Source organism: Tilletiopsis washingtonensis (assembly GCF_003144115.1).
Source record: "Tilletiopsis washingtonensis strain MCA 4186 unplaced genomic scaffold FA09scaffold_6, whole genome shotgun sequence".
NCBI lineage: Eukaryota > Fungi > Basidiomycota > Exobasidiomycetes > Entylomatales > Tilletiopsis > Tilletiopsis washingtonensis.
In genome coordinates, this window is record NW_020312003.1 from 326,350 (window position 1) to 352,965 (window position 26,616).

General features: G+C 68.1%; 10 protein-coding genes across 10 annotated transcripts; 6 read left to right on the forward strand and 4 right to left on the reverse strand.

Annotated features, from left to right (window-relative positions):
- Positions 1-135: 135 nt before the first annotated feature.
- Positions 136-2,123, forward strand: FA09DRAFT_328765 (nucleoside hydrolase). Its single transcript, XM_025741903.1, has 8 exons — positions 136-642; positions 695-795; positions 849-1,134; positions 1,189-1,384; positions 1,439-1,493; positions 1,543-1,594; positions 1,647-1,934; positions 1,987-2,123. The coding sequence occupies exons 1-8, from the start codon at positions 553-555 to the stop codon at positions 2,095-2,097; spliced, it is 1,179 nt and encodes a 392-aa protein (XP_025599641.1). The 5' UTR covers positions 136-552; the 3' UTR covers positions 2,098-2,123.
- A 711-nt stretch (positions 2,124-2,834) lies between these two features.
- FA09DRAFT_328766 (hypothetical protein) lies at positions 2,835-5,722 on the forward strand. Its single transcript, XM_025741904.1, has 11 exons — positions 2,835-3,358; positions 3,414-3,505; positions 3,664-4,098; positions 4,164-4,275; positions 4,331-4,722; positions 4,771-4,836; positions 4,895-5,021; positions 5,079-5,240; positions 5,297-5,389; positions 5,452-5,511; positions 5,565-5,722. The coding sequence occupies exons 1-11, from the start codon at positions 2,960-2,962 to the stop codon at positions 5,580-5,582; spliced, it is 1,956 nt and encodes a 651-aa protein (XP_025599642.1). The 5' UTR covers positions 2,835-2,959; the 3' UTR covers positions 5,583-5,722.
- Positions 5,627-7,706, reverse strand: FA09DRAFT_316646 (putative MRS4-protein of the mitochondrial carrier family). Its single transcript, XM_025740851.1, has 5 exons — positions 7,323-7,706; positions 6,683-6,905; positions 6,481-6,537; positions 5,976-6,424; positions 5,627-5,906 (listed from the first exon to the last, which is right to left on the reverse strand). Exons 1-5 carry the CDS (start codon positions 7,482-7,484, stop codon positions 5,856-5,858), a joined length of 942 nt encoding a protein of 313 aa, XP_025599643.1. The 5' UTR covers positions 7,485-7,706; the 3' UTR covers positions 5,627-5,855.
- FA09DRAFT_228728 (hypothetical protein) lies at positions 7,365-8,244 on the forward strand. The gene has a single exon (XM_025739576.1). It carries the CDS (start codon positions 7,623-7,625, stop codon positions 8,169-8,171), a length of 549 nt encoding a protein of 182 aa, XP_025599644.1. The 5' UTR covers positions 7,365-7,622; the 3' UTR covers positions 8,172-8,244.
- Positions 8,245-8,939: 695 nt separating this feature from the next.
- Positions 8,940-11,059, forward strand: FA09DRAFT_228892 (concanavalin A-like lectin/glucanase). Its single transcript, XM_025739577.1, has 5 exons — positions 8,940-9,001; positions 9,129-9,254; positions 9,337-9,575; positions 9,631-10,298; positions 10,351-11,059. Exons 2-5 carry the CDS (start codon positions 9,181-9,183, stop codon positions 10,942-10,944), a joined length of 1,575 nt encoding a protein of 524 aa, XP_025599645.1. The 5' UTR covers positions 8,940-9,001; positions 9,129-9,180; the 3' UTR covers positions 10,945-11,059.
- Positions 11,060-11,197: 138 nt separating this feature from the next.
- On the forward strand, positions 11,198-12,382 carry FA09DRAFT_359404 (putative PRO3-delta 1-pyrroline-5-carboxylate reductase; the record flags this gene model as incomplete). Its single annotated transcript, XM_025745104.1, has 4 exons — positions 11,198-11,668; positions 11,837-12,089; positions 12,139-12,210; positions 12,261-12,382. 4 exons carry the CDS (start codon positions 11,198-11,200, stop codon positions 12,380-12,382), a joined length of 918 nt encoding a protein of 305 aa, XP_025599646.1.
- Positions 12,362-15,431, reverse strand: FA09DRAFT_359405 (hypothetical protein). The gene is made up of 4 exons (XM_025745105.1): positions 15,162-15,431; positions 13,804-15,112; positions 13,313-13,755; positions 12,362-13,259 (listed from the first exon to the last, which is right to left on the reverse strand). The coding sequence occupies exons 1-4, from the start codon at positions 15,369-15,371 to the stop codon at positions 12,489-12,491; spliced, it is 2,733 nt and encodes a 910-aa protein (XP_025599647.1). The 5' UTR covers positions 15,372-15,431; the 3' UTR covers positions 12,362-12,488.
- Positions 15,432-15,914: 483 nt separating this feature from the next.
- FA09DRAFT_328768 (putative cation-transporting ATPase) lies at positions 15,915-19,803 on the reverse strand. Its single transcript, XM_025741905.1, has 5 exons — positions 19,392-19,803; positions 19,080-19,322; positions 16,681-19,018; positions 16,586-16,609; positions 15,915-16,333 (listed from the first exon to the last, which is right to left on the reverse strand). Exons 1-5 carry the CDS (start codon positions 19,458-19,460, stop codon positions 16,068-16,070), a joined length of 2,940 nt encoding a protein of 979 aa, XP_025599648.1. The 5' UTR covers positions 19,461-19,803; the 3' UTR covers positions 15,915-16,067.
- A 2,065-nt stretch (positions 19,804-21,868) lies between these two features.
- FA09DRAFT_328769 (hypothetical protein) lies at positions 21,869-23,132 on the forward strand. Its single transcript, XM_025741906.1, has one exon. The coding sequence runs from the start codon at positions 22,254-22,256 to the stop codon at positions 22,680-22,682; it is 429 nt and encodes a 142-aa protein (XP_025599649.1). The 5' UTR covers positions 21,869-22,253; the 3' UTR covers positions 22,683-23,132.
- On the reverse strand, positions 23,034-25,434 carry FA09DRAFT_342802 (putative RPT3-26S proteasome regulatory subunit). Its single transcript, XM_025744559.1, has 10 exons — positions 25,008-25,434; positions 24,439-24,712; positions 24,334-24,387; positions 24,183-24,274; positions 23,813-24,127; positions 23,686-23,757; positions 23,568-23,629; positions 23,435-23,508; positions 23,250-23,376; positions 23,034-23,191 (listed from the first exon to the last, which is right to left on the reverse strand). The coding sequence occupies exons 1-10, from the start codon at positions 25,173-25,175 to the stop codon at positions 23,065-23,067; spliced, it is 1,365 nt and encodes a 454-aa protein (XP_025599650.1). The 5' UTR covers positions 25,176-25,434; the 3' UTR covers positions 23,034-23,064.
- Between the last annotated feature and the right edge of the window lie 1,182 nt (positions 25,435-26,616).

The window sequence follows — 26,616 nt, forward strand, 5'->3', positions numbered from 1 at the left end:
AGAGCTGCGCTTCAGCGCCGGCCGCCGGCTGACCCTGAGCGGCGCGCCGGCGCCGCGCGCCACGTGACCTCACGCGCTGCTGGACCGTGCATGCTGCTCGAGCTCGGCTGCGCACCCATCCTCCTCACTTCCACCTCTGCGCCCTGTCTTTACCCTTCAATACTCATGAGCCTTGGCACGCACCGAAGTTCCGGTGACTCGCTTCGCAGCGGTGAGAGCCTGCCGACTCTGCCGAAGTGGGCCCCATGCGCACCTGTCCAGCACTGCCGCGTACTGTGCTCCCAACCGACAGTGTCGGGATGCTCCGCGACGTAGGACGAGCTGAAGGCGCAAGGAAACCCACAGAATGCAGATTCCTCTCTGCAGCCGCCCGCCATGGTGCTGCGACGGCGCTGCTGATGCGCTCTCTACCGCCTGCCGTGTCGAGTTCCTTGACCCACAGCCGCCCAAAGCCGTCCGGGCACGACCTCCACTTCGCAGCAAAAAGACGCTAAGCCGGCTGCAGATCCGTGCAGGAAAGGCAGCGGCCCTCTTCCTCAGACTTCAACAGACATGCTGCTCTCACACATCTTCAGGGGAGCGCTGCTCCTGCCATTCTTTGGCGTGGTGGCCGATGCGGCGCCGCGAGAGCTCATTCTGGATGTGAGTCGGTCTGCGGAGTGGCCGCAGCTTTTGTGCTGACCCGCCGCCGCAGAACGACTGGAGTGAGAGCCCGATGCCGCTCCTCATCGCTCTCGCAGCCGACAGCAGCCTCGTGAGCAACCTGACTGTGACGAGCCTGTCTGGCAATACTTGGTGCGCAGGTGTGGTCGGATGAGGCTTGTCTCCCTCACTGACGACGGCCGCAGGGGCAATCAGTGCCAGGCATACGCACAGCGCTATCTGCAAGCTGCGCTGGCCAGTGTCAACGGCACGGGAGAGCTCGCATCGCGCATCGAGACGGTCGGCGCAGTGCCAGGCGCTCTGCTGCCGCTGCTCCGGACGCAGCAGGGCTACGAGCAGGGCATCAACTACACCGGCTCCCTGTCGTTCGCAGGCAGCTGGCGGCCTTTCAACGAGACAGCCGAGAGCATGGGCTCGGACCCGACCGGCAACGAGGCAGACGCAGGCCGAGTGACCTTCCAGGGCGATGCGGTGAGGGTCGTGTCCAAGCCATCCGCGCGCTGCTCGCTTAACAGCGCTCTCCAGGTGCCGCGTGCTCTGACCGGCCAGCTCGCCACTTCCGCAGCCCAGTGGGCCCCAGATGTGCTGGTAGAGCGCAGCAGGGCCGCACGAGCGCGCAACGAGACGGTGACGCTCGTTGCCATCGGGCCTTTGACCAACGTGGCGCTGGCACTGGTCAGAGACCCCGCCTTTGCGCAAGGAGTGGAGCTGTTCTACCAGGGTGCGGTGATATGCCCGTCTACGGCCCAGGGCGCTTGCTCACACACTTCGCCAGGCGGCTTCTTGAGCTACAACCTCGAGTCGCTCTTGAGCGTCCGCAACAGCGACATGTGAGCAAGCTGGCCAGAGCGGAGAGACACGCCGCTGACCTGGTCCCAGCTTTAACGACTTCAACACGCTCTTCGACCCGCAGGCCGCCAAGAAGGTCCTGGTGAGTCGCCATCAGCACAGCAAGACGGCAGAAGGCTGACTCGGACTCTCAGCGAGCGCCGTTCAAGCGTCTGGTGCTGATCAACGAGGCGGCGTCGCGCGTGACGCCGCCGGAGGACATCGTGGTCGCAGCAGGTCGCACAAGCGCAAGCGCCAGCAGCGAGCAGCGCTTCCTGGCGCAGCTCATCGGCGCGCCTGCCGAGCCCGGCCTGCCGCTGTGGGACGAGCTGGCAACGCTGGCGGCGCTCTATCCTGAGGTCATCGCGAATAGCACGGTCGGCCGCATCGACATCGACGACCGCGAAGGCGGCTGGTCCTACGGTCGTGCCTTCGCCTGGAGGGTGAGTGCTGCGCCGGTATGCCTGCGACGTGCCGATGCTGAGCCTGCTCCAGGATGAACTGGCGCCGGCGGGCCTGCAGCAGGCCGAGATCGTCACGGCCTTCAACGAGCAGCGCGTGCACGAGCTGTACATTGCCGCAGCGCAGGCCTTTGTGAACCCCTGAGAGCGCAATGCTATGCGGATCACCCGGCGCGCGTGTGTTGAGGGCGGATGCAAAGGCAGGGGCATGCGGCGGGAGTATCGCCGTCGCGTGGAGGAGCGTGCCGCGCCAGCCGGGCTCGCCGGCTCCAGATTCTTATTCACGCGCCTGCAGCCTTGGCCGTCCGTGGGGCGCCGCAGCCGCTCGGAACCGCAGCAGAGCGCTGCGCACGCTCTGGCCTCCCAGCTGCGGGCGTGTCTGTGCTCCCGCGGACCCCAGACAGCTCGGCGACCATGTCGGTGCCGTTCGGCAGCCGAGGGCTGACTCTTGACAGGAGCCCTGGCGCAGAGGGGGCACTTTCGCTCTCGCCGCGGCACACGGCTCCGGCAACCTTTGGACAGCCGTAGCGCGTGCGCTCGAGTGCTCCGTCGCCTTCGTCTGGCCGCAGAGCGCGGCAGCTGTGAGCCCGTGGGGTGCAGGAGGCAGCCGAATAGAACGCAGCAGGAGAGGAGCATCGCAGCATCAACTGCGCCTGATGCTGAGGGCATGGCACGCAGACGCAGAGGCAGCGCGCGTCGCGAAGTCGGCGGGCGCGGCGCTGCCGGCCTTGTGCATCGGAGTGCGGGGAGAGGCGCCTCGACGTGCATGACGCGGATGCTCCGAAGCGCCGCGCCGCGCCGTGCCGGCAGCTGCCTCAAGCGATGCAAAGCGAGGGCGGGCGCTGCCTTGTCCAGCTCCACCACCACGGCCCGCTCTCCACATCCACCACTCGTTCGACACAGGCTGAACGTGTGCGCGAGCGGCAGCGTGCACCTCTGATCCTCTTGCTCCACGCCGACGCCGCCCGTGCCTTTCGCCCACGCGCCAGCCGGCTTCTCGCGTCACGATGGCAGGCGACACCTCTCCCAGCCGGCGGGCGCAGCAGCCAGACAGTGCTGCGCCAAGCAGCACCAGCTCCGAGCCGGCCGGCGCGGCTCCAGCTGCCTCGTCCAACGGCGTACCGCCGCGCCGCGACCCGGGCCTGCGCCTCGGCGGCTTCACGCAGCTCAAGCACGACCTGCCCGACTCGGACGACGAGCAGGACGGCGACGGGCCCTGGCGCACGCCCGTGGGGCCCGTGACGCCGTCGATTGCCGAGACGGCGCAGCAACTGCGCCGCTCGCTCTCGGTGCACGGCCTGCACGAGCTGGCGCAGAACCCCAAGCAGCTGCGCTCCAAGATCTGGCGCCCCGACGACGAGCAGGCGCGCATCCCGACTGATGCGGAGCGCACGCTGGTGCACAGCGTGAGTGAAGCATGCGGCGCGCTCGGCAGTCTCGGCGCTCACGAGTTGCACGCAGCTGCGGGGAGGCATGCGGGCCTGGATCTTCGCATTCGGCTGCCGTGGCACAGTCATGCTCCTGCTGGCGCTCGTCAAGGCGTTCCGCAGCAAGTGAGTGAGGAGAGAGCGCAGAGTGAAGGTGGGCCATGCACACAGGCGCTGTATGGAGCTGTGTCTGCGCGGCGCGCGATGTGTGCGGGCGCGCTGTCCCACCAGCTCTCGCTGCTTGGCGATGCGGATGACCAGAGCTGATCGCGTCTGTGCTGCAGGGCGTTCCGCGCCAACGGCCTCATGCTGGCCTACTTCGGCCCTGAGAACGTGCGCTTCGCATCGATGTTCGGCCTCTGGGCTGCGATCTACAAGGCGGTGCACAACACGCTGCGTCTCGTGACGCCCATGCCGCAGCGGCCGAGCTCGCGCGCCGGACGCAGCGAGGGCAAGAAGCCGGCGGCCGAGCCGCGTAGCCAGCACGGCAGCCCGACTCGCAGCGGCACAGCAACGCCGCGCAGCGGCTGGCAGGAGTTGGAGGGCAAGTCGTCCGAGGAGCGAGCCAAGCTGCGCGCAAAGCAGGAGAAGCGCGCCTTCATGCGGGATCCGCGCTCCAAGGTCTGGCACGCCTATGTGGCCGGCGCCGTGTCTGGCCTTGCCATCCTCGCCGACAAGAAGGAGAACCGCATCGGGTTGGCGCAGCAGCTCGTCGTGCGGTGAGTCTCTTATCGGACTCTTACTGTGCGGCATGCGCAGCGAGCTCACTCGTGTCTGTGCGCAGCGGCCTGGAGGGCACGTACAATCTTGCTCACGGCAAGGGCCTCGTCAACATCCCGTACGGCGCCGTGCTCGCCTTCGGCCTGGCATGCGGCCAAATCATGTACGCCTGGCTGGTGAGTAGACTGTGCACGCTGCACCTAGATCGACAGCTGACTCCGCCATGCTCAGGACGCTCCGGAGACGCTGCCGCGCGGATACATGACGTGGATCACAAACGCCTCCAAGGTCGCGCCCATGTCGCTGAAGGTGCACAAGGAGATTCCAAACGTGAACAGCAACGACGTCTTCAAGCTCTTCCCCGACGGCAAGTTCCCCGAGGCGCTGCCGATGCCCAACGGCAAGCTGCGCTACCCGAACCTGCCGCCGACGAAGCACAACCGCCGCGGTATCACCGGCCTCAATGCCTCGCGCATCATTGCGTGGAAAGAGGCCGCAGACCGGACGAACGGCGCCAGCGTGGCTGAGCGGCCATACGTGCCGTGCGCTCTCGTGCACCCATGGGAGGACAACCACATCTGGAGCCCGGTCGACCGCTTCGTCGAAGTGACGCGCTGGATCCTGTGAGTCTGACGCATGCATGCGTTGAGCCCTCCGCTCACCCCGTGCAGGCCGGTTTACTCGACGCTCTACTTTGTGCCCGCCGTCTTCCTGCGCATGGGCTCGTTCCGCAAGGAGTGAGTGCCTGCTGCGCAGAGCTCACCGCGTGCAGCCTTGCTGACGCTGCTCCGCCAGCCCTGTGCGCGTGCTCTCGCGTGCCGGCTTTGGCGCGCTCCGCTCGTCGACGTTCCTGGGAGTCTTCGTCATCATCTTCCAGACGCTCTTCTGCGGCGCGCACTCGCTGGTGGACCTCCTGCAGAAGGTGCGTCTCAGCTCGACGCTTTGGCGGCTGCTTAAGCTGACTGGCTGTGCTTCGCAGAATCCCACCACGCGCAACCGCGTTCCCCAGTGGCTGCTCTTCCTCCTTACGCGCGGCCCGCTGCACTGGGGCGCCGGCTTCCTGACGTGTCTCTCGCTCTTCATCGAGCACGAGCGGCGCCGCGCCGAGCTGGCGATGTACGTCATTCCCAAGGCCGCCGAGGTGAGTCGTTTGCGATGCGGGTGCGCGCATGTGCTGCTCGCTGACAGCCGCTGCAGAGCGCCTGGGCTCTCGCGCGCCGGGCGTCCTGGGTGCCGTTCGTGCCCGGCGGCGACCTGCTGCTCACCTCCGCCGGCATGTCACTGGTCATGGTGCGTCGCTTTGTGAGATGCTGTCGTCGTCGCAGCCGGCTCACGTTGGTGCACTCTCGCAGGGCACATACGCGCAGAACCCACAGCTGCTCTCCGGCCTCGTGCGGCGCATTGTCTACCAGGTGCGCTGCTTCGCTGCCGCGCTCCTGCCATCGCTGATCGCCTTGTCCTGCAGTTTGTTGGCCACAACTAGACAGCACGACCCTTCTCCAGCACGACTCCCTGCCTCACGTCTCCATTCTGTGCTCTATGTGCGCCCGCATCCGCCATGCACTCGCGTGTGCGCGTATACTACCCTCCAGCTGCTCGAAATGCACTGCTCGCCATCCGGATGTGTATCATAGTTGATGCATTGTAGCCGGCACTGGCCGCACGCGACGAAGGCTCGGAGCCCCAAGCCCGGCGGCGTCGGCGCCGCGCGCGTGCTGCCCGCTCAGGCTGATGCGCCCAGGCGCACTGCTCGCGCTCAGAGGCCTTTTTGCCGCTGCGTGATGAAGAAGCGGAAGCCCTCGTATGACTGCGGAGAGAGCGCGTGAGCGGCACAGCCTCGCACAAGGCCTCTGCGGCACCGGCCACATCGACTCACCAGCCAGCAGAGCGCATTAGAGGGCACAAAGGTGAGGACGCGCGGACTGAGGCCGCGCAGGAAGCCGCGCGCGCCTTCCCGCGAGTGGATGATCTTGAACGCCTCGAGCATGCCGCTGGCGTTGCGGATCGTGGCGTCGGTCGAGTTGCCGCGCGTCTGCAGCAGCGTCTTGGCCACGTCCAGCGGGTTCGTCACAGCCGCCGCGACGGCGCCGGCAGTGCCGCCGGCAATGGCGTGGCTCGTCGGGTTGTACGACTCCTCCGGGTTGATGACCTTCTTCGCCCACTCGTACACGCTGAACTGCACGGCGGTGAAGGGCACCGTCATGGCGAGCGTCGTCGGGTACGAGACGTAGAAGGCGCGCAGGCCTTCCCGCGCGTACACGGAGCGCGCGCACGAGACGACGGAGCGGTGCTGCGAGCCGTGCATCTGCATGCGCTGCTTGATCACTGCGCCGCACCGCGTGAGCCAGCGACGAGATCGTATCTCGCAAGCGTGCACTGACCGTCAAAGGGGTTCATGAACGCATCGGCTGCGATCGTCGCCGAGGCGCCGGCAAAGGCTGCGCAGGATGCGCGTCAGCACGCCACCTGGCGAGTAGCGCCCCGCACGCGCACGCACGCCCAGACAGGCGCGAGCAGCACGCGATCTGCCTCCGCGTGCCCTGTCCGAGCGGCACTGCGCCGCCATCACAGCCCGCAACTCACCCGTGCTGGCGAACTGATGCCCCTGCCGGTTGCCGCCCGTCATCTCCTTGACGACCTCATATGTGCCGAAGTACACGGCGTGCGCCGGGCCGGCGCCGAGGATCACGCTCGCGACGCCGCGCCACAGCGTCTTTGCGCCCTCGACGGACGAGATCTGCCGCAATGCCTGCGCCACGCCCGTGTATGTCGCTGCTGGTGTGGCCGAGAGCACCTGCATGCGCGTCTGAGAGCAGAAAGAGATGGTGTCAGCGACGCAGCCCTCTAGCTTGATGGCATTGACGGCAGACGCCGCGCGCGGACCCGGCAGCCGCATAGGCGGCGCTCGAGTAGGCTTATCGCCTGCCAGCAGAGCACGCCAGCCCTCACACGAATGACTGTCTCTGCCGGCCGAAGCAGCCCAGTGGTACAGCAGGAAGGCCCCGCATACGGGCCTCGCGCCGCTGCGATGCTGCGCACTAATGCGCGTTTCTTGGTGCGCATGCAGCCGGTGGCGGAAGAGCCCGCGTCGCCAGAGGAGGAGCTGCGTAGCACGATGCTCTCTGCTTGGTCTGCCAAGTAGCAGCGCGCGCAGCCCGTCGCTGTCTCCTCCAGTGCATCTGTGCAGCGCCCTCCTTGCACACCCTCGCTGCCGCCCACTCACGCGGATGACATCGACGGGGAACATGACGGCGTGCTCGCTGATGCCGGCGAGTGCGCCGGCGATCATGTTGATGTGCAGCGGGTAGCCCTCGCCGAGGCCTTCGTAGTCGACCTCCTCCTCGGCGGACGCAGCCGGAGCGGCGACGACATCAGCGGCGGCCATGGCGGGCGCGGGGCGGCGGGGTGTGCGGGCTAGAGAAGAAAAAGGCGAGCGCGCAGGAAGATTAGAGGAGCAGCGGCCGAGAAGCGAGACGTGCGCAGCGGGCGGCGTGAGGGTGCGGCGGGCCGAAGGAGAGTGTTGATGGCGACGGCAGCAGACGTGCGAGCGGCGGACCCCGAGGCGGCTGAGGCGGATCTGATGGTGGGGGAGAGAGGGAAGCGCACGGCGAGAACTGGAAGGAGCACGGGCGGAGCGGCAGCGCACGGCTCGGCTTGCCTTTGCTCTCGCAGCGCGCGTCAGCCTGCGCCGCGGCTCGCCTGCTGCCCGCCTCGGCGAAGGCGAAGGCCGGCCGCGTGCGCCGTAAGCGCGCCATCGCCGGGCCGCCTCTTCGCCATCAGCACATGGCCTTTTCCTCACTCTACCTCCTCTTCTCGAGAATCCTACTTCCGTCCTGGATGCCTGCTGCTGGCTATCGGGGTGTTGCAGCAAGCTCTAGACGGGCTGCGCTCTGCTAGAAAAGAAGGGCGTCGCTCGCCCTCTCGCTGCCCGCAACACCCTGCCGGTGCCGCTGCGTGCGTGTGCGCTTGCTGCCCATGGCACGTTCTGTGGTGCCTGACCTGCCGCAGCAGATCTCCTTTGGCGGTATGCTGCGTCCTCACCGCGGATCAAGCGCAGATGAAAGAGCCTTGATGGCACCGAGGGGTTGAGGCGGACGGGAGCGGACGACCCAGAGCTGGTCACGTGAGCGAACGCTCCAGCTCTCGACGTCCCTGGCTTCGCAGCCGCTCTCCCTACAGAAATAGCTGCCGCTTGTACAGTACACTGGCAGCGCTTTGCCTAGCCGCTGCAATGCTGCAGAGTACAAGCTTCAAGCCCTGCGCTGCTGAAGGACAAAGGCAGCGAGCGGCGCCTGCTCGGCTGAGGGATGCTCGGCGTCCGGCGCGCTGCCGGCCGAGATCTGCGCGCAGGCGCGGCGGCTGCCCGGTGTGGCAAGTCGAGGCAGCTTCGACGCCGAGGCGGCACGGCGCAGCGGCAGCGTCAGGGGCGTGTGAGATGCTCTCTCTCGTGCCGCCGCCGAGCCTGCGGGCTGCAGCACAAGCGGCTCCACGCGGCGGTGCCTGCAGCTCCACAGCGCGAGGTGGCCTGCGCCGCGCAACACCGGCGCCAAGCGTGGAGCTCATCGGGGGGCACTGCCTCAGCGGCAGCCGGCACAGCACACAAACCTCCGAGGCCGCCGCTCGTCTCGCTTGCGTCCCCACATCCACATCCTCAAAGCCATGCGTGTGCGCCCTGCCCTCTTCGCCCTCGCCGGCCTGGCCGCGGCCAGCGTGCAGCTGGTGCATGCGCGCGCCGGCGATGCGTGCAGCGTCGCCAGCCCCTGCTCCGACAGCGACGCGCCCTGCTGCAGCGCCGGCGGCACGTGCGGCGGCGGGGCCGAGCAGTGGTGAGTAGCACGACGCAGCGCTCAGCCTGGCGGAGCACTGGGGCGAGAGCACGTCGAAGGTGTGCCGCAACCGAGAGTGTGTGGAGCGTGGACGTGCCAGTGGCGGCTCAGGGGTCCCAGCCCAAGCCCCTGCCGCGGCGGTGCAGGAGATGCCAGGCGTTCGACAAGCTGGCGCCGGGCTCATGCTGACGCCGCCGTCGCAGCGCCGGCGGCTGCCAGCCGCTCTCGTCCAAGTCGGCCGGCTCGTGCCTGCCGATGCCCGTCTGCACCAACCAGAACCTCACCTTCCAGCCGAGCGACTACAAGAACGACGCCATGTTCAAGCCCATGTGAGTGTCAAGCGAGACCCGCGGGAGCATTCAGGGTGTCCAAGCTCCAAAGCGAATGTGATGCTGACGCCACATCGCTCAGCCTGCACTACACCGGCGATGCGAGCGTCGCACCCTTCACCCTCGACAGTGGCCTCCTGGCCGCAGGTCCGGAGGGCGTCGTGCTGGCGCTCACGACGCCGTCGCAAGCCAAGATCTCGACGACGCACTACATGCTGTACGGCGAAGTCGAGCTGGAGATGCGGCACGACCGCGGCGCCGGCATCGTCGCGGCGTTCATCACAATGAGCGACGACCGCGACGAGATCGACTGGGAGTTCAGTGAGTAGGCGGAGCGTGGTGCGGCCGCCGGCTGCTGCTGACACGTTGCCGCCAGCGACCGACGACCCGCAGGACCTGCAGACCAACTTCTTCGTGCAGGCCGTCCGGCCCACGGGCGGTACTGTGGCGGCCAACGTGAATGCGCCGTCGTCGAGCTTCAGCGTCAGCGACTGGGTGCGTGCGGTAGCCTCATTCTCGTGTCTGCTCGTGCTCACACTTCGTTGCCAGCACACGTACGGCTTCGTCTGGACCGCAGATCGGCTGGCGTGGAAGATCGATGGCCGTGTCGTGCGCAGCGTCAACGCCAAGGACTACTCGGGCTGGCCGACGACGCCGAGCCGTATCCAGGTCTCGATGTGGGCCGGCGGCAACTCGACGAACCCGCCGGGCGTCATCCAGTGGGCCGGCGGCCCGATCGACTGGACGTCGAGCCAGTACACGAGCAAGGGCTACTACGCCATGGAGATCCGCTCGATGAACGTCACCTGCGGCTCGCCGCCGGCCTCGGACGTGACGTCGTGGGTGTACACGGGCGCCAACGACACGAGCACCAACAAGCCGGCGTTTGAGACGTCGAGCAAGGCGATCTCGTTCCTCAAGGACCCGAGCCAGGACGGCGTGCCCGGCACGCCCGGTAGCGGCGTGCAGGTGGGCGACAAGGTCGAGGGCACGTGGAACGGCAAGGGCTCCAGCAGCAGCAGCTCCGGCACGTGGTTTACCAAGGTGAGCCGTGCTGCATGCCGCGCTTCCATCCCATGCTGACGCCCGTCCGCAGGACAACATCCTCAAGATCCTCGTGCCCTCCATTGCCGGCGCGATTGCGCTCATCGCCATCTGGGCCATCGTGGTGCGCTGCATGCGCCGGCGGCGGAACAGCCGCGCTGCCGACTCATCGCTGTCGAACATCCCGGCATCGGAGGGCGGCCTCAAGGGCGCCGGCGGCCTTGTCGGCGGCGGTGCAACTCGCTACTCGGCGCTGCCCAACGTCGACAAGGACGTGCCGATGGGCGCACAGCGCTACGGCGCCGGCCTCGGACCTGCAGCAGGGCCCCGGCCCGACGGCCGCGGCGCTCACTTTGCCGACGCCAGCTCCGAGAGCCTCGAGATGGCGCAGCAGAAGCGCCCGCACAGCCCTGCCGTCTCGCAGTACTCGTACCGCGCCGACGGCTACGCCAACGGCGGCTTCACACCGGCACCGCAGCAGTGGCGAACGCCGGCCCCGCAGCACGGCTGGCCGCAGTACGGCCCGGCACAGACGCCGCCACCGCAGCAGCAGTACGGCTATGCTCCGGGCCAGTACGCTCAGCCGCAGTACCAGCCGCGTGGCTACCCCGCACCGCAGCAGGGCTACCGGCCTGGCCCGTACTAGCCGTCACGCTCCCTTCTCTACTCATTGGTGCTCCCGGACGTGTACTGACTTGCATGTTGCTCACCCGACGTGCAATCTATCCTGCTAACCTATCGTGTTGGTCTCTCGAGTGAGCGCAGGCGGGAGAAGAGGCGAGGCTAGTGCGGGACTCGGGCTTCTTGGCGCCGCGCGCGCCGCTGCAACGGGGTCTGGGCCTGCTCGCCCTTCCGCCGCTTCCTTCCCGCCCTCTCGCACCCCTCACACTACACGCGCCATGTCCGACTACACCCTCGCCGTCATCGGCTGCGGCACGATGGGCGTCGCCATCCTCTCGGGCGTGTTCGACTCGCGGCAGGCCGTCGCGGCGCGCGGCGACCTCTCCTCGTCCGTCTCCTCGCTCGCCGACGCCGACGACGCCGCCGAGCTGACGCGCCTGCCGTCGCGCTTCCTCGCCTGCGTGGCGCGGCCCGAGTCCGGGCGCCGCCTGCGCAAGACGTTTGCCGACGCCGAGGGCGTCGAGGTGTTCGTGTCGGACAACCTGCGCGCCGCTCGCGCCGCCGACGTCGTGCTGCTGGCGTGCAAGCCGCACATGGTCGCCGACGTGCTGGCCGAGCAGGGCCTGCGCGAGGCTCTTGCAGGCAAGCTCGTGTGCAGCATCTGCGCCGGCCTGCGCATCGAGCAGATGCAGGCGTGGCTCGACCCCAGCACCAAGGTCGTGCGCGCCATGCCCAACACGCCGTCGAAGGTGAGTGCCAGGGAGCTGCTAGGCGGGCGAGGTAGGCGCCGTCAGATGTCAAGCGCGCCTGGCATGCAGCTCGGAGAGGCCGAGCGCAAGCAATAGCTGGCATGCTGCTGTTTCTCCGTCGCTGTCTGCTCCGACAGCGCACAGTCTTGCTGACAGTGTTGACTGCAGATCCGCGAGGGCATGACGGTCCTCTCGACGCTCAACCCGAAGCTGCCTTCGTACGAGGACGACCGGCGCGTGCTGCTCTCGATCTTCTCCGCCGTCGGTCGCTGCCGCTTCCTTGACGAGAAGCACTTTGACGCATGCACAGCGCTGGCCGGCTCAGGCCCGGCGTTCGCATGTGTCTTCCTCGAGGCCATGGCCGACGGTGGAGTGATGATGGGCCTGCCGCGCAAGGAGGCGCTCGAGCTGGCTGCGCAGTGTGAGTGTGTCCGGCGCAGTGGCCGCGCCGTCGCTGACCGCACTCACAGCGATGCAGGGCGCAGCACGCATGGTGCTGCAGTCCGGCATGCACCCGGCCGCGATCAAGGACAGCGTCACGAGTGAGTGGCTCGGCATTCGGACGCTCGGCTCGTGCACTGACGCGCTGCAGCTCCCGGCGGCTGCACCATCGCCGGCCTGCTCAACCTCGAGGACGGCAAGGTGCGCTCCGTCGTGGCGCGCAGCATCGAGGCGGCCGCCGTGCACGCCGCAGGGCTCGGGCAGAAGAAGTGATGGTAATACAGGCATGTCAGCAAGGAACGTGGTCGCTACAGTGGTCGTGGTATCGTGAATGAGGGGTGGAGGCATCGGCTGGGCTTGCATGCATGCCCAGCGAGCACTAGACGGGCTGGTGGCGGCGGACGACGTTGGCCGAGCCGTAGAGCAGGCGCGGCAGCCACCACTCGCCGGCGCCGCTGCCGGTGCTGAGCGGCACGCCGAGATCGAGCATCGCGGCGGCGAGGCCGTTGCTGACCTGCCAGCTCGCCGAGTCCTCGAGCGCAAACGAGCCGAGCGCGTAGCGCGGGCCGCTGAAGAAGTAGCCCATCACGACGGCGCCGGTGAGGAAGCCGAGCGAGCAGGCGAGCAGCTGTGCAGCGTGCTTGTCGTTTGCGAAGCGAGAAGGCGTCGGTGCGGCGCGCGGTGCAGACTCGCGGGCCGCGCGAAGCCGTGCCTCATCGGCGCGCTCTTGGATGGCCGACTCGAGGACGAGACAGCGGCGGCCGACGTCGTCTCGCAGCGCATGGTAGCGCCGCGTCTCGCTGGTATGGAAGACCGACTCGAGGAGCAGCGCTGCGCGGTCGCCGAGCTTGCGCTCGTGCAGCTGCACGGCAGGGTGGTCGCGTGCGATGACGGCGCGCTCCAGCTCGGCCTCGCGGTAGCTGGGCGGCAAGGGCAGCTCTGCGGCAGATGACTGCTCTGTCTGCGCTGAGGGCCCAGCCGCTACCGTCACATCCTTCTTGAGAGCTTCGACGGGCGCCGCTTGGTCCGTCTGCGTGGCCGAGTCGGCGCCGACGGCCGGCTCCGTTTGCGTCGACATCTCGGCGGCAGCGTGCTCCGTCTGCGTCATCGTCTCAGCGAACTCGGTTGCAGCTGCGGCACGCTGCGAGCGCTGTAGCCAACGTTAGCAGAGATCTTCGCGGTCTCGAGGACGTTCAGACGCACCTTGACACGACGCCGCACAGTGGTGGTCTCGATGAAGCTTGCGTCGCCGCTCGTGTCGGCGTCTGCGAGGCTGGTCTCGCCGACGTCGACCGACTGGACGCTGTTGTCGAAGCTGACCTCGCCGGCGAGCTCTGCCTTGAGGTGGCGACCTTGCGTAAAGCCCGAGCCGGCGCGTACCGCCGGCATCTGATCCTGCATGATATTGATCTGCTCTTGCAGCTGGACCTCGCGCTCCTTCAGCTCGAGCAGCTCTTGAGCTGCTTTGCGCAGCTGGCTCTTGAGCGCGGAGATCTCCGACTCTTGCCTCTGACTCTTCTTGAAAAGCGCCGAGCGCTCCTCCTTGTTCTCCCTGAGCTCCTTGTGCTGCTTCTCACCGTCGCCCAACGCACGCGTCAGCTCGGCCTGGCGTTCCACCGCGACCGCCTCGCTAATTGTTGCGCGCTCTGCAGGGGTGTCAGCGGCAGCACACGTCGTGCCACTTCAGCACTCACCGAGCAGCTGCTTTCTCTCCTTCTCCCACTCCGCCCTGCGCGCTCTGAACTGCTCGGCCTCTGCAGCTCTCTCCTGAATCTCGAGATCCCTGTCTTCGGTCCGACGTTCCGCCTGCTCCTTCTGCTCCTTGGCCCTCACAAGCTCCTTCTGCAGCGAGGCAACGTTCTGCCTGACCTCCTCGAGCTCAGCGCTCACGTGAGCATGCTCCTCGTGCAGGTTCTCGCGCTCCTCGCTCCACTGCAGCGAGCTGGCGCGATGCTGCTGCTCGAGCGTCTTGATCTTGCTGCTCAGCTTCTCAGAGTCCGCCTCGGCTTGGCGGATGAGCGGCGGCGACATGAGGCCAGGAGACAGCGGAGTGAACTGCGCGAGGGCCGCCTCCTCTTCCCAGTTGTGCGGGCTCGTGGCGCGTGGGAAGTGGCGAAAGCCCGCAGAGCCAGTCGAGGCGCTGCGCGGCATCTCGGGCAGCGGCTGCGAGGGCATCCGGCGACGCACGCTCGGCGTGGAGATGGAGTCGTCGTCGACATCGCCGTTGACCGTCCCTTCCGCGTCGAGGCCAGCGTCGCTCGTGCGGCGGGCGCGTGTCACGGCCGCTGGACGCGGCTTGGTGAAAGCGCTGGGACAGTTGGTAGCCTTGCCCTTGCCGCTGAGCACGCGACGCTCATCGCCTGCCGGCGTGTTGCGAAACGGCGACTCGGCTGGGTCTGACGTCGTCGTCTTGCGGCGCAGCATCGACGGCAGGCGCCGCACAGGCGCGTCGGCGTCGTCTAGCTGGTCCTGCGAGCGAGGGAACGCCTCGTAGCCACGCTTGCGCACCGCGAGTGCGGTGCCTGGAGGGCTCGAAGAGATGGCGCGGCTTCGCCACGCTCGCACGTCTTCGTCCGAGGACGACGACACCTCCATCGAGTCTTCGCCCTGCGACACGTCCTCGTCCATCGAGTCTTCGCCCACCGCCTTCTCTCCGGCCCGTCCGGGCATGAGGACATCGAGCGACATGTCTCCCTCACTGTCGCTGTTCGCGCCTGCGCTGTGCAGCGCAGTGATCATGTCGACGAACTTGTCCTCGGACATTTGCAGGTCCGGCTCCTGCTCGGCATGCATCTCAATGATCGCCATGTTGCTCGGCGAGACGAGCGGCCGGCCGGTCTGCGCATCGAACGCAGCCAGCAGGCGCGGCAGCTCGCCCAGCCGGACCGCTGCGCCGTCCGACGACTCGCGCGCATACAGGGCGTGCACCTCGATGCGCAGCTCGTCGAGCGTGCGGCGCGCCGGTGCGCGTGCCCGGATGCGCTCCTGCTCCGCCGCGGAGCGCTGCAGCCGGGTCAGCAGACAGTCGATGCCGGGGCCTGCTGCCACTCACCTGCGGCACTGCCTCTTCCTCGTCGTCGCTGTAGGCGCTCGACGCGATCATGCTCAGCGGGCGCCCGTGCTCGACCGAGCTGACGAAGGCGGCGGCGTTGGCGTCGCGCGGCACGGCCTCGGCGGCGGCCGGGTGCGGCGCCGCATGCGCTGCGACGGCGTGCGGCGCAGAGGCGCCCGAGGCGTCGCTAAGAGGCGGCGCGGCGGCCATGCCGGATGGCTGGGTGTAGCTGGATGCTGTGGCTGTGTGTGCGGCGTAGGTGATGTGGTGATGAAGCAACAGGGGTCTGAGCGCCGCGGCGATGCGTGCCAGCTTTTTTGGCGCAGCGCCGGGCCAAGGGTGCTGTCATGCTGCTGCGCGCCTCCACCGCCGCCTCGGCCTGCTGTGCGCTCGTGCTGCTGGTGCTGCGCAGCTGCGCCGGACGCATGAGCCGTGCTGCATCGCTGCTGGACGTCGGCTCGACACATGCGCTGCGACAGGTGTGGCCAGGCTTGCGGCTCGCCTCACAGGCGAGCTCGAGCATCGCTGGCAGGGCCGCGATCGCGACAAGACGCTGGCTCGAGCACACGCCCACCTCGTGAGCACGTGGGTCCCGCACAGCCGGCCGGCAAGCAGAGAGGCTCGCTGTGTATGCTGTTCACGTCCGAAGAACCACGACTGCAGGTCACGCAGGACGTCGCGATGCTAGGATGGAATTACCGGGCTGCGCACCGCACTCCGGCGGACGCGGGCAGCAGCCGATGGTGGTGTCTAAAGAGTAATTTGGCTCAGAGGCGAGTGACGGGAACATGAAGCGGGCGGGAAAGGGGGACACGGCAGCGCAGGCGGTGCAGCAGAGAGAGAAGAGAAGAAAAGGAGTGTGGGGGTGCCTCTGGGCCGAGCGGCGAAGGCAGTCAAGGGTGGCGCTTACTGGCCGCGCGACAGCTGGCGGCCGGCCTGGTGGGCCTGCACGCTCTGCACGCGAGCCAGCTCGTTCGGCGCCATGTTGATCTTCTTGCCGCCGAGGCCGACCTTGTTGGACATGTTCTTGAGGAACGAGACGCGGTTGCTGTAGCCAGCGCCCGTGGCGATGGAGCCGGCGCGGCTCGTGGTGCGCGACATGGTGCGCTCCAGCGGGTCGGCGACGACCTTCTCGTTCTTGATGAGGCGGGCGATGAGGGCGCGCATGCCGACTGTGAGAAGGAGAGGGTGTCAGAAGGATGTTCGATGGAGCGCAGGTGGTGCGGCAGGGAGCGGAGGCCCACGCGCGCACGGGCGCGGCAGCTGCAGGCGCGGGGCGGCGGCGCGGCGCGCGTGTCACGTGCCGGGGCACAGTGCAGGCGCGTCGCGCGCCGCCGCGCCCGCGAGACCCCCTCCGGACCCCCCTCGGCCCGCCGACGACGCCCAGAGACCCCCAGGACCTCCAGAACAACGCAAATACTAACACTTGATGAAATCCAACGGCCAGACTGCGATTATTCGATAAAGACCGTCAGTAGGGATCACCGGAGGCGAAGGAGAAAGGTTTGGGGACACTCACACCACAGAATGGTCCAAACCCAGACGATGCCGATCCACGCGCCGCTGATGGCCTCGACGTCGGAGAAGCCCCAGTCGCCGAAGGCGGCAATGATCGTCGAGACGAGCTGGGCGAGGCAGAAGGCACCCATGAGGGCGAACGAGGGGCGCTCCATGAAGAAGAAGCTGTGCGAGCGCGTGATGAAGATGAGGGCCTGGGCGGCGATGGCGGTGTTGAGGTAGATGATCATGTGCAGCTTCGGGTGGTTGGCGTCGCCGTTGACGCCCCAGGGCATCTCGGCGCCGAACTTGTCGGCGAAGAACGTCGTCTGGTACGCGACGGCAAAGAGCGCCCAGGCCGAGACGGAGAGCCAGATGCCGTAGGCGACGGCGTTGGCAAAGATGATGCGCAGGTCCCAGTTGTCGGGCGTGTTCGACGGCTTGACACGGTCGACGGAGAGCGTCATGATGGAGCCGTCGTTGAGGAAGGCGACGATCAGGATCATGAACGGCGGCATCGAGAAGCGCCAGATGAAGGCCATGATGGCAAAGCCGAGCGTGATACGGATCGTGACGGCGCAGGCGTAGATGGCGTAGTTGCGCATGCGCTGGAAGATGATGCGCGAGCCGCGGATGGCCTCGACGATGGTGCTCAGTCCGGGCTCGACGAGGACAATGTCGGCGGCGCCGCGCGCGGCGTCCGTGGCACCCTCGACGGCGACACCGACGTTGGCACGCGCCAGGGCGGGCGCGTCGTTGGCGCCGTCGCCGGTCATCGCAGTCAGGTGGCCCATGGCCTGCAGGCGCTTGACGATCTCGTACTTGTGCTCGGGGAAGACGCCGGCGAAGCCGTCGGCCTTGAGGATCATCTCGTCGAGCGTCTTGTACGGGCAGCCGGCCGGCGGCTGGCCCGTCTGCAGAGCCTTGGCGTTGTACATGTTGTCTCCGAGGCCGAGGCGGCGGCCGGTCTCCTTGGCGATGGCGAGCTGGTCACCGGTGGCCATCTTGACCTCGACGCCGAGCGCCTGGGCGCGCTCGAGCGTGACCTTGGTGTCGTCGCGCGGCGGGTCGAAGATGGCCAGCAGGCCGACGAGCTCGAAGCCGTTGCCCGGTCCGTCGGCGTCGCCCGAGGGCACGTCCTCGTACGCCACGGCGAGCGCACGCAGGCCGCGGTTGGCAAAGTCCTCGACGTCGTTCTCGAGCGCCGTCTCCTGGGCGTCGGTCTTGTTGCGCGAGCACAGGTCGATGATGACACCCGTCATGCCCTTGGTGGCGCGGCACACCTTGCCGGTGGCCTCGTCGAGGTACGTGATGGCCGTGCGCTTGTCGACGGGGTCGAAGGGCATGAAGTTGAGCAGCTTGATGCCCTTGCGCGCCATCTCGGGGCCGCCGACGAAGTTCATGAAGCAGCCGTCGATGGCGTCGGTGTTCTCTGTGCGCGAGGCGTAGCCGGCGAGGCGGCCGACGTCGGCCTGCGTCCAGTGCTCGCTGTACGTCTTGACGAGCTCGCGGTCGATGGTGAGCTTGTTCGTCGTGAGCGTGCCCGTCTTGTCGGAGCAGAGAATCGAGACACCGGCAAGCTCCTCAATGGCAGTGATGCGCGTGACGATGGCCTTGTGCTTGGCGAGCTGACCGGCGCCGACGGCGAGCGTGACCGAGAGCACGGTGGGCATGGCAATCGGGATACCACCGATCAAGAGGACGAGGATGTTCTCGATGCCCTCGCGGTACGAGTAGCGGAAGGCCGGGTAGAGGATGACAATCTCGAGCACGACGAAGATGGCAATCGAGGCCATGCAGAAGAGACCGATGCGGCCGAGAATCATCTGCAGGTGGCCCGTCGAGTCGTCGTCCTGGCCGACGAGCGCGGCGGCGCGACCGAAGAACGTGTTGGCGCCGGTCGAGATGACGACGGCCTCGAACTCGCCCTGCTTGCAGGTCGAGGAGCTGAAGCACTGGTCGCCGGCCTTCTTGTTGACGGGGAGCGACTCGCCGGTCAGGGCGGCCTGGTCGATGGACACGTTGACGGCCTCGAAGACACGGCAGTCGGCCGGCACGATCTGGCCGTGCTTGACGGCAATGACATCGCCGGGCACGAGCTCGGAGGACTCAATCTCGGCCCACTTGTCGTCGCGCTTCACGTTGGCCTTGGGCGCGAGGGACTCCATGAGCGCCTTGACGGCGTTGCCGGCGCTGCGCTCCTCCACGAAGCCGATGGTCGAGTTGATGAGCAGGAGCAGCACGATGCCGACGAAGTCGGGCCAGTCCGGCGGCTTGCCGCCGCCGTTGGCGAGCGCGATGGCCACAATGGCGGCGCCCTCCATGACCCAGGAGAGCGGGTTCCACATGAAGGAGAGGAACTGCGCGCGCGGGTCAGCCGCTGCCGCACACGAGAGGACTCTGCGCGCGCGAGCTGCTCACCTGAAGAATGGGGTTGACCTCCTTCGACTCGAGCTTGTTGGGGCCGAAGATCTCGAGGCGGCGCTGCACCTCGCTGGTCGAGAGACCGGCCTCCGTGCACTGCAGGAGCTGGTAGACGTCCTCGAGCTCGACGGACTCGAGGTCGACCTTCTCCTTGTCGTACAGGTCCTCGGCCGTCATCTCGATGGTGCTCATGTCGACGAGCGCATGCTTGGCACCGCCCTTCTCGGCGTGCTCGGCGTCCTGACAGGCGCAGTGCGCACATCAGCGGGTGCACCAGAGGCAGCACGGCCGCGCGCGCACGGCACTCACAATGTCGCGGTGCTTGGAGACCTTCTTCTCCTGCGGGGCGGCCGCCGGGGCCAGCTCGGAGGAAGACATGGTGGGTGGGTGGTGAAGGAAGTGAAGCGGAGGAGGATGTGGTGCCAGACGAAGATGTGGGTGAGGAAGCGCCAAAGGCAGGCCGTTTTACGGCCGTGAGGAGGGCTGGCGGGGGCTGGCAGCAGACAGAAGCAGACTGCGCGAGGGGCGCAGCGGCGTAGTCAGTGCTGATCGCCAAGAGGAGCGACGGCGCTTGAGTGCCGGAGGGGGCGAGGGGTTAGGGACGGACGACACGTGGATCGCAAGCAAGGGCCAGGGGACGGGTGCGAAAAAGTGGGCGCTGGAAGGGCGTTTGGACGCCTCTTGAGGCGTTTGCGGCGCGGCGAGGGCGGCGCGGGTGCGGTGCGGCGTGCGTGCGGCGTGCTGTGTCTGGGCAGGTATGCGGCGAGCGAGCATCTCTCTGCCGCGCCGCCGCGCCGCGCTGCGCTGCATCTGCGCCGGCCACCCGCCCACGCGCCGGGCGCCGCGGCACGTACGTGCAGCCGCGCCAGCAGCACCCCCGTGGGCCAGCGGCTGCCTGCCGCTGTGCCGCACACTGCCCGCGTGCCTGCCCCTCGGGCTCGGCGGCGCCTCTGGCGTGCACGGTGCGGAAGCGCCGGCGCGGCGCAAGCAAGCAGGCGCAAGCACGCACGCCAGCGCGGGCAGGACAGCAGCCGCGCGCGGCCCCGAGTGCGGCCGCACCGACGGCGCTCCGGTGCCGCCGCGGCGCCCAGCCCTCTCATCTGCGGTGCGCTGCCGCTGGCCGCCTGCCGCACCCCGTTCCGGAGCGCGGCGTTGCTCCTCGCCCTCGGCCGGCGGCACCGCAGCAGTGTGCGCGCGGGCTGCACCCTACTCCGCCGAGCGAGAGAAGGCGAGAGGGCGCTGCGCCGCCGCCACACGAGATGAGCCATCGCCGCGTGCGGCGCCGGCGCTCGCTCCGCTCCTGCATGCTGCTGCTTCTCTGCGGCTGGCTGCAGCTGCGGCTGGCAGAGCGGCGGGTGCGGGCGCAGGTCTGTGTCGCTGCGGCGCTGTTTGCCGCCTGCGAGGCTCGGGTGCGGGCGCTTCATTACACTCTGCCGCCTGCGCGCCAGAGGCCTCCTGCGCGCCGCTCTGGCGCCGGCTTGGCTGCGCGCGAGGCATGCTGCCGCCCGCGAGCGCGGGCGTGTTATCGCGCCGCCGTGCGCGCACACACACCGCCCTCGCGCGCCGCAGCACGTCTGGCCCTGCGCCCGCCGAGCAGTGTCGTGGGCGTCAGGCCTGGATCCGGCGCTCCTTATTCGAGCGCAGCCGTGTATATTTGATTCGAACGCTGCGAATACACGGCGGCGGCGTGCAACGGCGCCCAGCCAAGCTCGGACCGCTGTGCCGCCGACGTGCACCGGCCGCCGGCCGCGCTGCGCGCCTGCATCTGCACCTGAGCCTCAGCGTGCGCGCGCCCGCCCCTGGCAATGCCCCCCTCGCAGCGCACCGGCCAGCGTCCGTATCCGTACGCTCTGCGCACTCAATGACGTCGCCCTGGGCGCAGTGATGGGCCAAGCATTCAAGAGGTCAGGCCAGGCATGCGCCAGCGCCCCTCGGCTCGAGGCTCATTCGGCTTGGTATAGGGCATTTGTCGCCCACGCGGCGCGGCGCACAGGAATAGGTGCCTCGCCTCGGATGGCTCCGTGCTCTGCCAGGCGCAGGCTGGCCCAGCCAATCACGGGCCGTGCGTCGAGCTGGGCTGCCCCTGCCCGCTTCCCCACTCCTGATGGATGCTGCTTTGCGCCGCCCGCTGCCCAGCACCCGCAGGATGCCTCTCATGCTGCTGGCCCGGCGACAGCGAGCAAGAGGGCCAGACAGCCGCCATCGCAGCAGCGCCGCCGCCGCCGAGGGTGCATCGACGGCGCACGGGAATTGTGCACGTGGCCGGGCCCGGCGCTGTGTGCTGCTGCCTGCTGGCGCAGTGCCGCTGCCCGCCGGCGTCGGCACTTCACGAGTTGAAGAAGTCGCATGAACAGAAGGCGGCTGCAGCCAACGTTTTGGGGCGGGCCGGCGCAAGCACGACGCAAACTCACGGCGCCGGCATCTCGGCGATGTCCTCGCTGTCCGCCGGCGCTGGTGCGTCTGCTTCTTCCGCGGTGCTGGCGTCGCTGCTGGCAGCGCTCACCTCGCAAGGGTGCAGCAAGCGCACCATCGACGGCCCCGGCGGCCGTCGGCGCCGCGGTGCAACTCTCTCGTGCCGGCAGCTGCGTCTCTTGCATGCTGCTGCTGCGGCACACGGCACCCGCCAGCTGCAGCAGCGCAGCAGCAGGCACCGCGCAGCGCTGCCCACTCCGCTCGCATGAGCCGTCCGTGCGCCTCCTCGGTGCGGGCGGAGGCGGCAGGCGTCTCTTCTGCGCAAGGGCATCATGCGCATGCAACTCGAGCTCGCAGCACCGCGCCAGCGGCAGGGCAGCTTGGCCGCCGCTGCTGGTGCGGCAGGATGATGAGCCGCGCGTTTGCGGGTGGGCCAGGCGGCGCAGAATGCCGATCCGCCCCCCCAGATGCCGCTGCTCTCGCTCGGCGCTCACTCCGCGCCCTTGGCCCTCGTCCGAACGACGGGCGACGTGGCGCTCTATCTCTGACACATGGCGCAATTTTGGACGCTGCGGCGTCGGGCTGGGCCGTCTCTGGGGTCGGGGAAAGCAGCCGCAGCTGCGGCGCATCGCAGGCGCTGCGCTCGCCTTGGCCCTCGAGCGCGCTGCTGGCAAGGTCGGCCAGGCACCCTCTGCGGCCTCTGCAGATGCTGCACGCTGAGCCAGCATTCAGGCACCTTCGCTCGGAGTCGTGCGCTCGATGCTTGAGCTGCATGTGCCTGTCACTCCGCTGCTGGGCCAAGGCTGCGTCCATCGCTGCGTCTGTCCCAGCTGCAGCTGTCTCGAGGTTCGCGCGCGCGCAACGGTCCGTGCCAAGCCCGAGAGGCGCACGGGAGCGTCCGGAGCGGCGCAGCTCCGCACCGCAAGCCGCACAAACGGCGTCGGCGACGGCGCCGGCGCCGCTGCTGCCGCTTGCATTGCACTTGCGGGGCTCCGTACGGGATGTCAGCGCAGGTGCAGCAGCGGCACCACTCCAGCAGCGCAGTCGGGGGCTCGCTTGCGCAGCTGCGGGGCTCCAGATCGGACCGGCGAGCCCGCGCGTTCCCGCCGTAGCGTGCTCCAGCCGCCGACTCGGACCGCGACGTGCAGGCCAAGCCCTCTGGCCCCTGCCGGCCACCGACTCGGCTGAGCAGCCTCTGCAGCTTCCGTGCCTTCCCAACGCTACGCCTCCTGGGCGTCGTCGGAGCCAGCGTGCAGCTCGCAGGGCTTGGCAGCCAAGCCTTGATCGGGCAGCGCCGGACCGCCGCTCCTCGAGGGGTGCGGGGCACCGCATCCACCCCGCATTCTCCCGGCCGCTCGCGGGGCCCAACCTTCCCGACGGCTCGTCATCTTGCCGCCACCTCATGCAGCTCACACGACTGCGTGCTGGGCCGCACGTCAGATCGCGTGCCAGCGGCGTCGCGTGCAGCCGGAAGCAAGGGCCCTCGGCAGCGCCCCGTGGCTGAAAATGCCGGCCAGTGCTCTGTGTAATGATGGATTGCGCAGATACAGCACCTGCCACGGCCGCGCGCTCATTGGTAAAAGTCCATCTTGCCGTCGCCGTCCTTCTTGACTGTTTGCTTCCAGGCCCTGCAGAGTGAGTGAGGCGTGAGTATGGCGCAAGGGTGGCTGGTGCAGGCGCCGAGACGCACTCTTCGACTGCGAGGAGAAGCAGTCAGCACACTGTCAGGTGCAAGACTCAGCAACAATGACTCACAGTCGGCAGGCAAGATCACTGGGGGCGCAAGCGAGCGTCAGCGACAGGAGAGGCACCAGCACGCCGGTGTGCGCACCGTATCGGTTCCGGCGCACTGCCTGCAGACCAGCTGCCTGGCAGATGGAAGCTGGACGAGCGCGGGGTGTGTGAGCAGGTGCTACGGCGGACTGTGTGAAGGCACGCACAGATCTCGGCGCTGCTCAGCTTGTCGGGCCGGCTGACATAGTCCTCCAGGTCGACGTCTGGCGCCAGATTCATCCTGCGCGATGCGGCGAGTCAGCATTCAGCGACGTGCCGTCCCTCCGTCGCTGTACTCACTTGCCACAGATCGTCTGGAAGATGAGACGCTTCTCACGCCGGCTCGGCAGCGGAAACTCGATCTGCAAGCGCGCGTGATGAGCAGAGAGCTAGCGCTCGTCCAGGCAAAGGCGCTCACCTTTCGGTCGAGACGACCGGGCCGCAGCAGAGCTGGGTCCAGCGTGTCTGCGCGGTTCGTCGCCATGATGACCTGCCAGCCGGCACGTCAGCCTCGCACCGCCGCGTCGCCGGCGCGCGAGACTCACCTTGACATTGCTGCCCTGGTCGAATCCGTCCATCTGGTTCAGCAGCTCCAGCAGGATGCGCTGCACCTCGCGGTCGGCGCCCGTCTGCGCGTCGAAGCGCTTCGTCGCGATGGCGTCGATCTCATCGATGAAGATGATGGCCGGTGCGTTCTCACGCGCGAGGCGGAAGACGTCGCGCACCATGCGTGGGCCCTCGCCGAGGTACTTCTGCACGAACTCGGAGCCCACGACGCGGATGAACGAGGCTGTGGTGGCATTGGCCACGGCCTTGACCAGCATCGTCTTGCCCGTGCCTGGCGGGCCGTACAGCAGCACCTGCGAGAAAGCTGTGTGAATGGCAGCGACGGAGCGCCTGCGACGCTGCACTCACACCTCGCGGCGGGTCGATGCCGATTTGCCGGTACAGGTCAAACTGCACGAGCGGCAGCTCGACGGCCTCGCGGATCTCCTGCTTCTGGATGTCTGCGTCGCGCACGGACTGTCAGCAGGAGCGCTGCGTGCCCTCCTGCAAGAGCACTCACCCATGCCACCAATGTCGGCGTACGTCTCTGTCGGCTTCTCGTCCTGGCCCAGCACTGCCGCAGCCAATCAGCGCCCGCGCCGCACAGCTACCGCATCGCACTCACTCGAGATGGACGAGTCGGCCTCCGGCGGCAGCACATCGACGAGCGAGTTGGAGTGCCGGTGCAGCGCCACCGAGCTGCTCGGCTTCAGCAGCTCGCGGTCGATGGTGCTGAGGATGCGCACAACGTAGTTGGAGCCCGTCGTCGAGCCGACGATGCCCGTGTGCTGGTCGATCGGCTCGAGGAACTGTCCGATGACCAGCGGCACCGACTGGATCCGCTTCACCTCCTCCTGCGCCCGCACCAGCTCCCGCTTCAGGTTCCGCTGCTCGTCCTTCTGCAGGGCCGTCACGTTTCAGCAAGAGCTCCAGCGTGCGGCTCGAGAATTGCCAAGGGAAGCCGGTTGGCTTCTTTGACAGCAGATGACGAGCGCGCAGAGGCTGCTGCACCTCAAACGTACGGTGCGCAGTGTGCTCAAGGCAGCGGCAACGGTCGGCCAAAGGAGCACGCAGTCCATTGCTCCTCCGCAGCGTTCGCTGCTCGCGTGACCGCCGCTGCCCCCTCACTGCTGCACCACGCGCCACTGGTCGCCTGCCGCTCGTGCCCGCGCGCCAAGCCGGTCTCACACTCACCACGTAGTCCTCCATGGTGCTCAGGAACTCGAGGTGCTGCGTGAGCTTCTTGTAGCGCAGGAACGTGTCCTGCTCCTGCGCCATGTGCTGGTGCACGGCCGTCTTCTCGGCGACGACATCGTCAAACGTCGGCTCTGCGGCGCGCGTGGAGATGCCGAGCTCCTCCATGGGGTGAGAGGCGCTGGTGGTGAGGTGTGGGCGAGGGTGTGGAGCTGAGCCAGAGGTGCCGGCGAGCTCGCTGTGCTGGGCAGTGGCCGTGCGCACTGCGCGCCGCTGCCTCGCCGATCACCTGCATCGCAGCGCGCCGTGGGAACAGGGCGCTAGGGCGCGCACGTGACCAAGGCACCGAGCGCCGAGCTCAGGGGCTGCCGCGTCCGTGCCTGAGCTCTACGAGCACCAACATGGTCCGTGACAGCATAGCCTGCAGCTGCTCTGCTGAGAAGAGAGAAGCCTGAGCTCGCGCTTGCATGAGCGCACGAGCCGTGGCAGCAGCGAGCAGAACAAGGCAGGGCGCGCTAGCCTGGATCCGCGGCGCGGCGGCGGGCTGTGCACGCGCGCCGCTGCACGACGTGCCGGGCGAGGCGCGCGCGCGCGAGACTGGCGAGGTGCCCGCGGCCGCGGCGCCGTGCCGGCCTGGACAGGGCCAAGGACGCCCTCAAAGCCATCTGCGGCGCTTGTCTCTCGACCCCATCCGCCCGCCGTCTGTTCACCTCTTCGAGGCCGCACACCTGCGCCAGCTGCTGCGCACCAATCGGCACAGCCGCACGGCATCGCAGCCGCTGCTCGGCTCTGTGCTTCTGGCGCGCCCACACTGCCGCTCCATCTCTGCCAGCCAGGTGCTCCACTCGACAAGCAGCGCGCGGCCCTCGCGGCCTCTCCGTCGCGCGCCATGGCGCGAGGCTCGACGAAGCTGCGCAAGAAGGAGCGGGCCGCGGCGCGCGCCGGCCCGCTCACCTCGTCGGTGCTGCCGCCGCCGCCGCCGCATGACGACGACGAGCACGAGCACGTGCAGCACGGCCCGCTCGGCGGGCTGCACGACGAAGCGCTTGGCGCTCACGGGGCCCATGATGACAATGCGGAGAACTGCGATCAGTGAGTGGGCGGAAGCTGCTGCGTTGCGCCCTGCGCCCGCAAGTGCGGCGCTCACAGCGTTCTCTGCAGTACCGACATCGACCCCGCTCGCATGCGCCGTGTCGCCAGCCTGCTCTCCGATCTCTTCAGCTCGTCGTTCCGCCTCGCCGTGCCCTCCTTGTTCCGCGGCATGGTCCAGAAGTGCGTGCAGAGGCGTCTGATGCTCTCTATGCGCTGCTCCTGACGCCTCGTCGCTGCACAGCCTGCAGGACCAGGTCCTGAAGGACAAGCTGATGTCCTTCATCGACCATGGCTTCTCGCCCGCTGTGAGCGCTGCGGGATTTGCGACTCCCGTGCGACTGGCTGACCGCTCGAGCCAGCTGATCAACACCATGGCGAGCGACGCGAGCACGCGCGAAGGCATCCAGAACCAGATCCGGCTGGCCTGCGAAGAGGAGCTGGGCGATGTGGTGCTGAGGCTCTCGACGGAGGACTGCTTTGATCTGCTGTGCGATCTCGTGAGTAGCAGCCGCGAGTC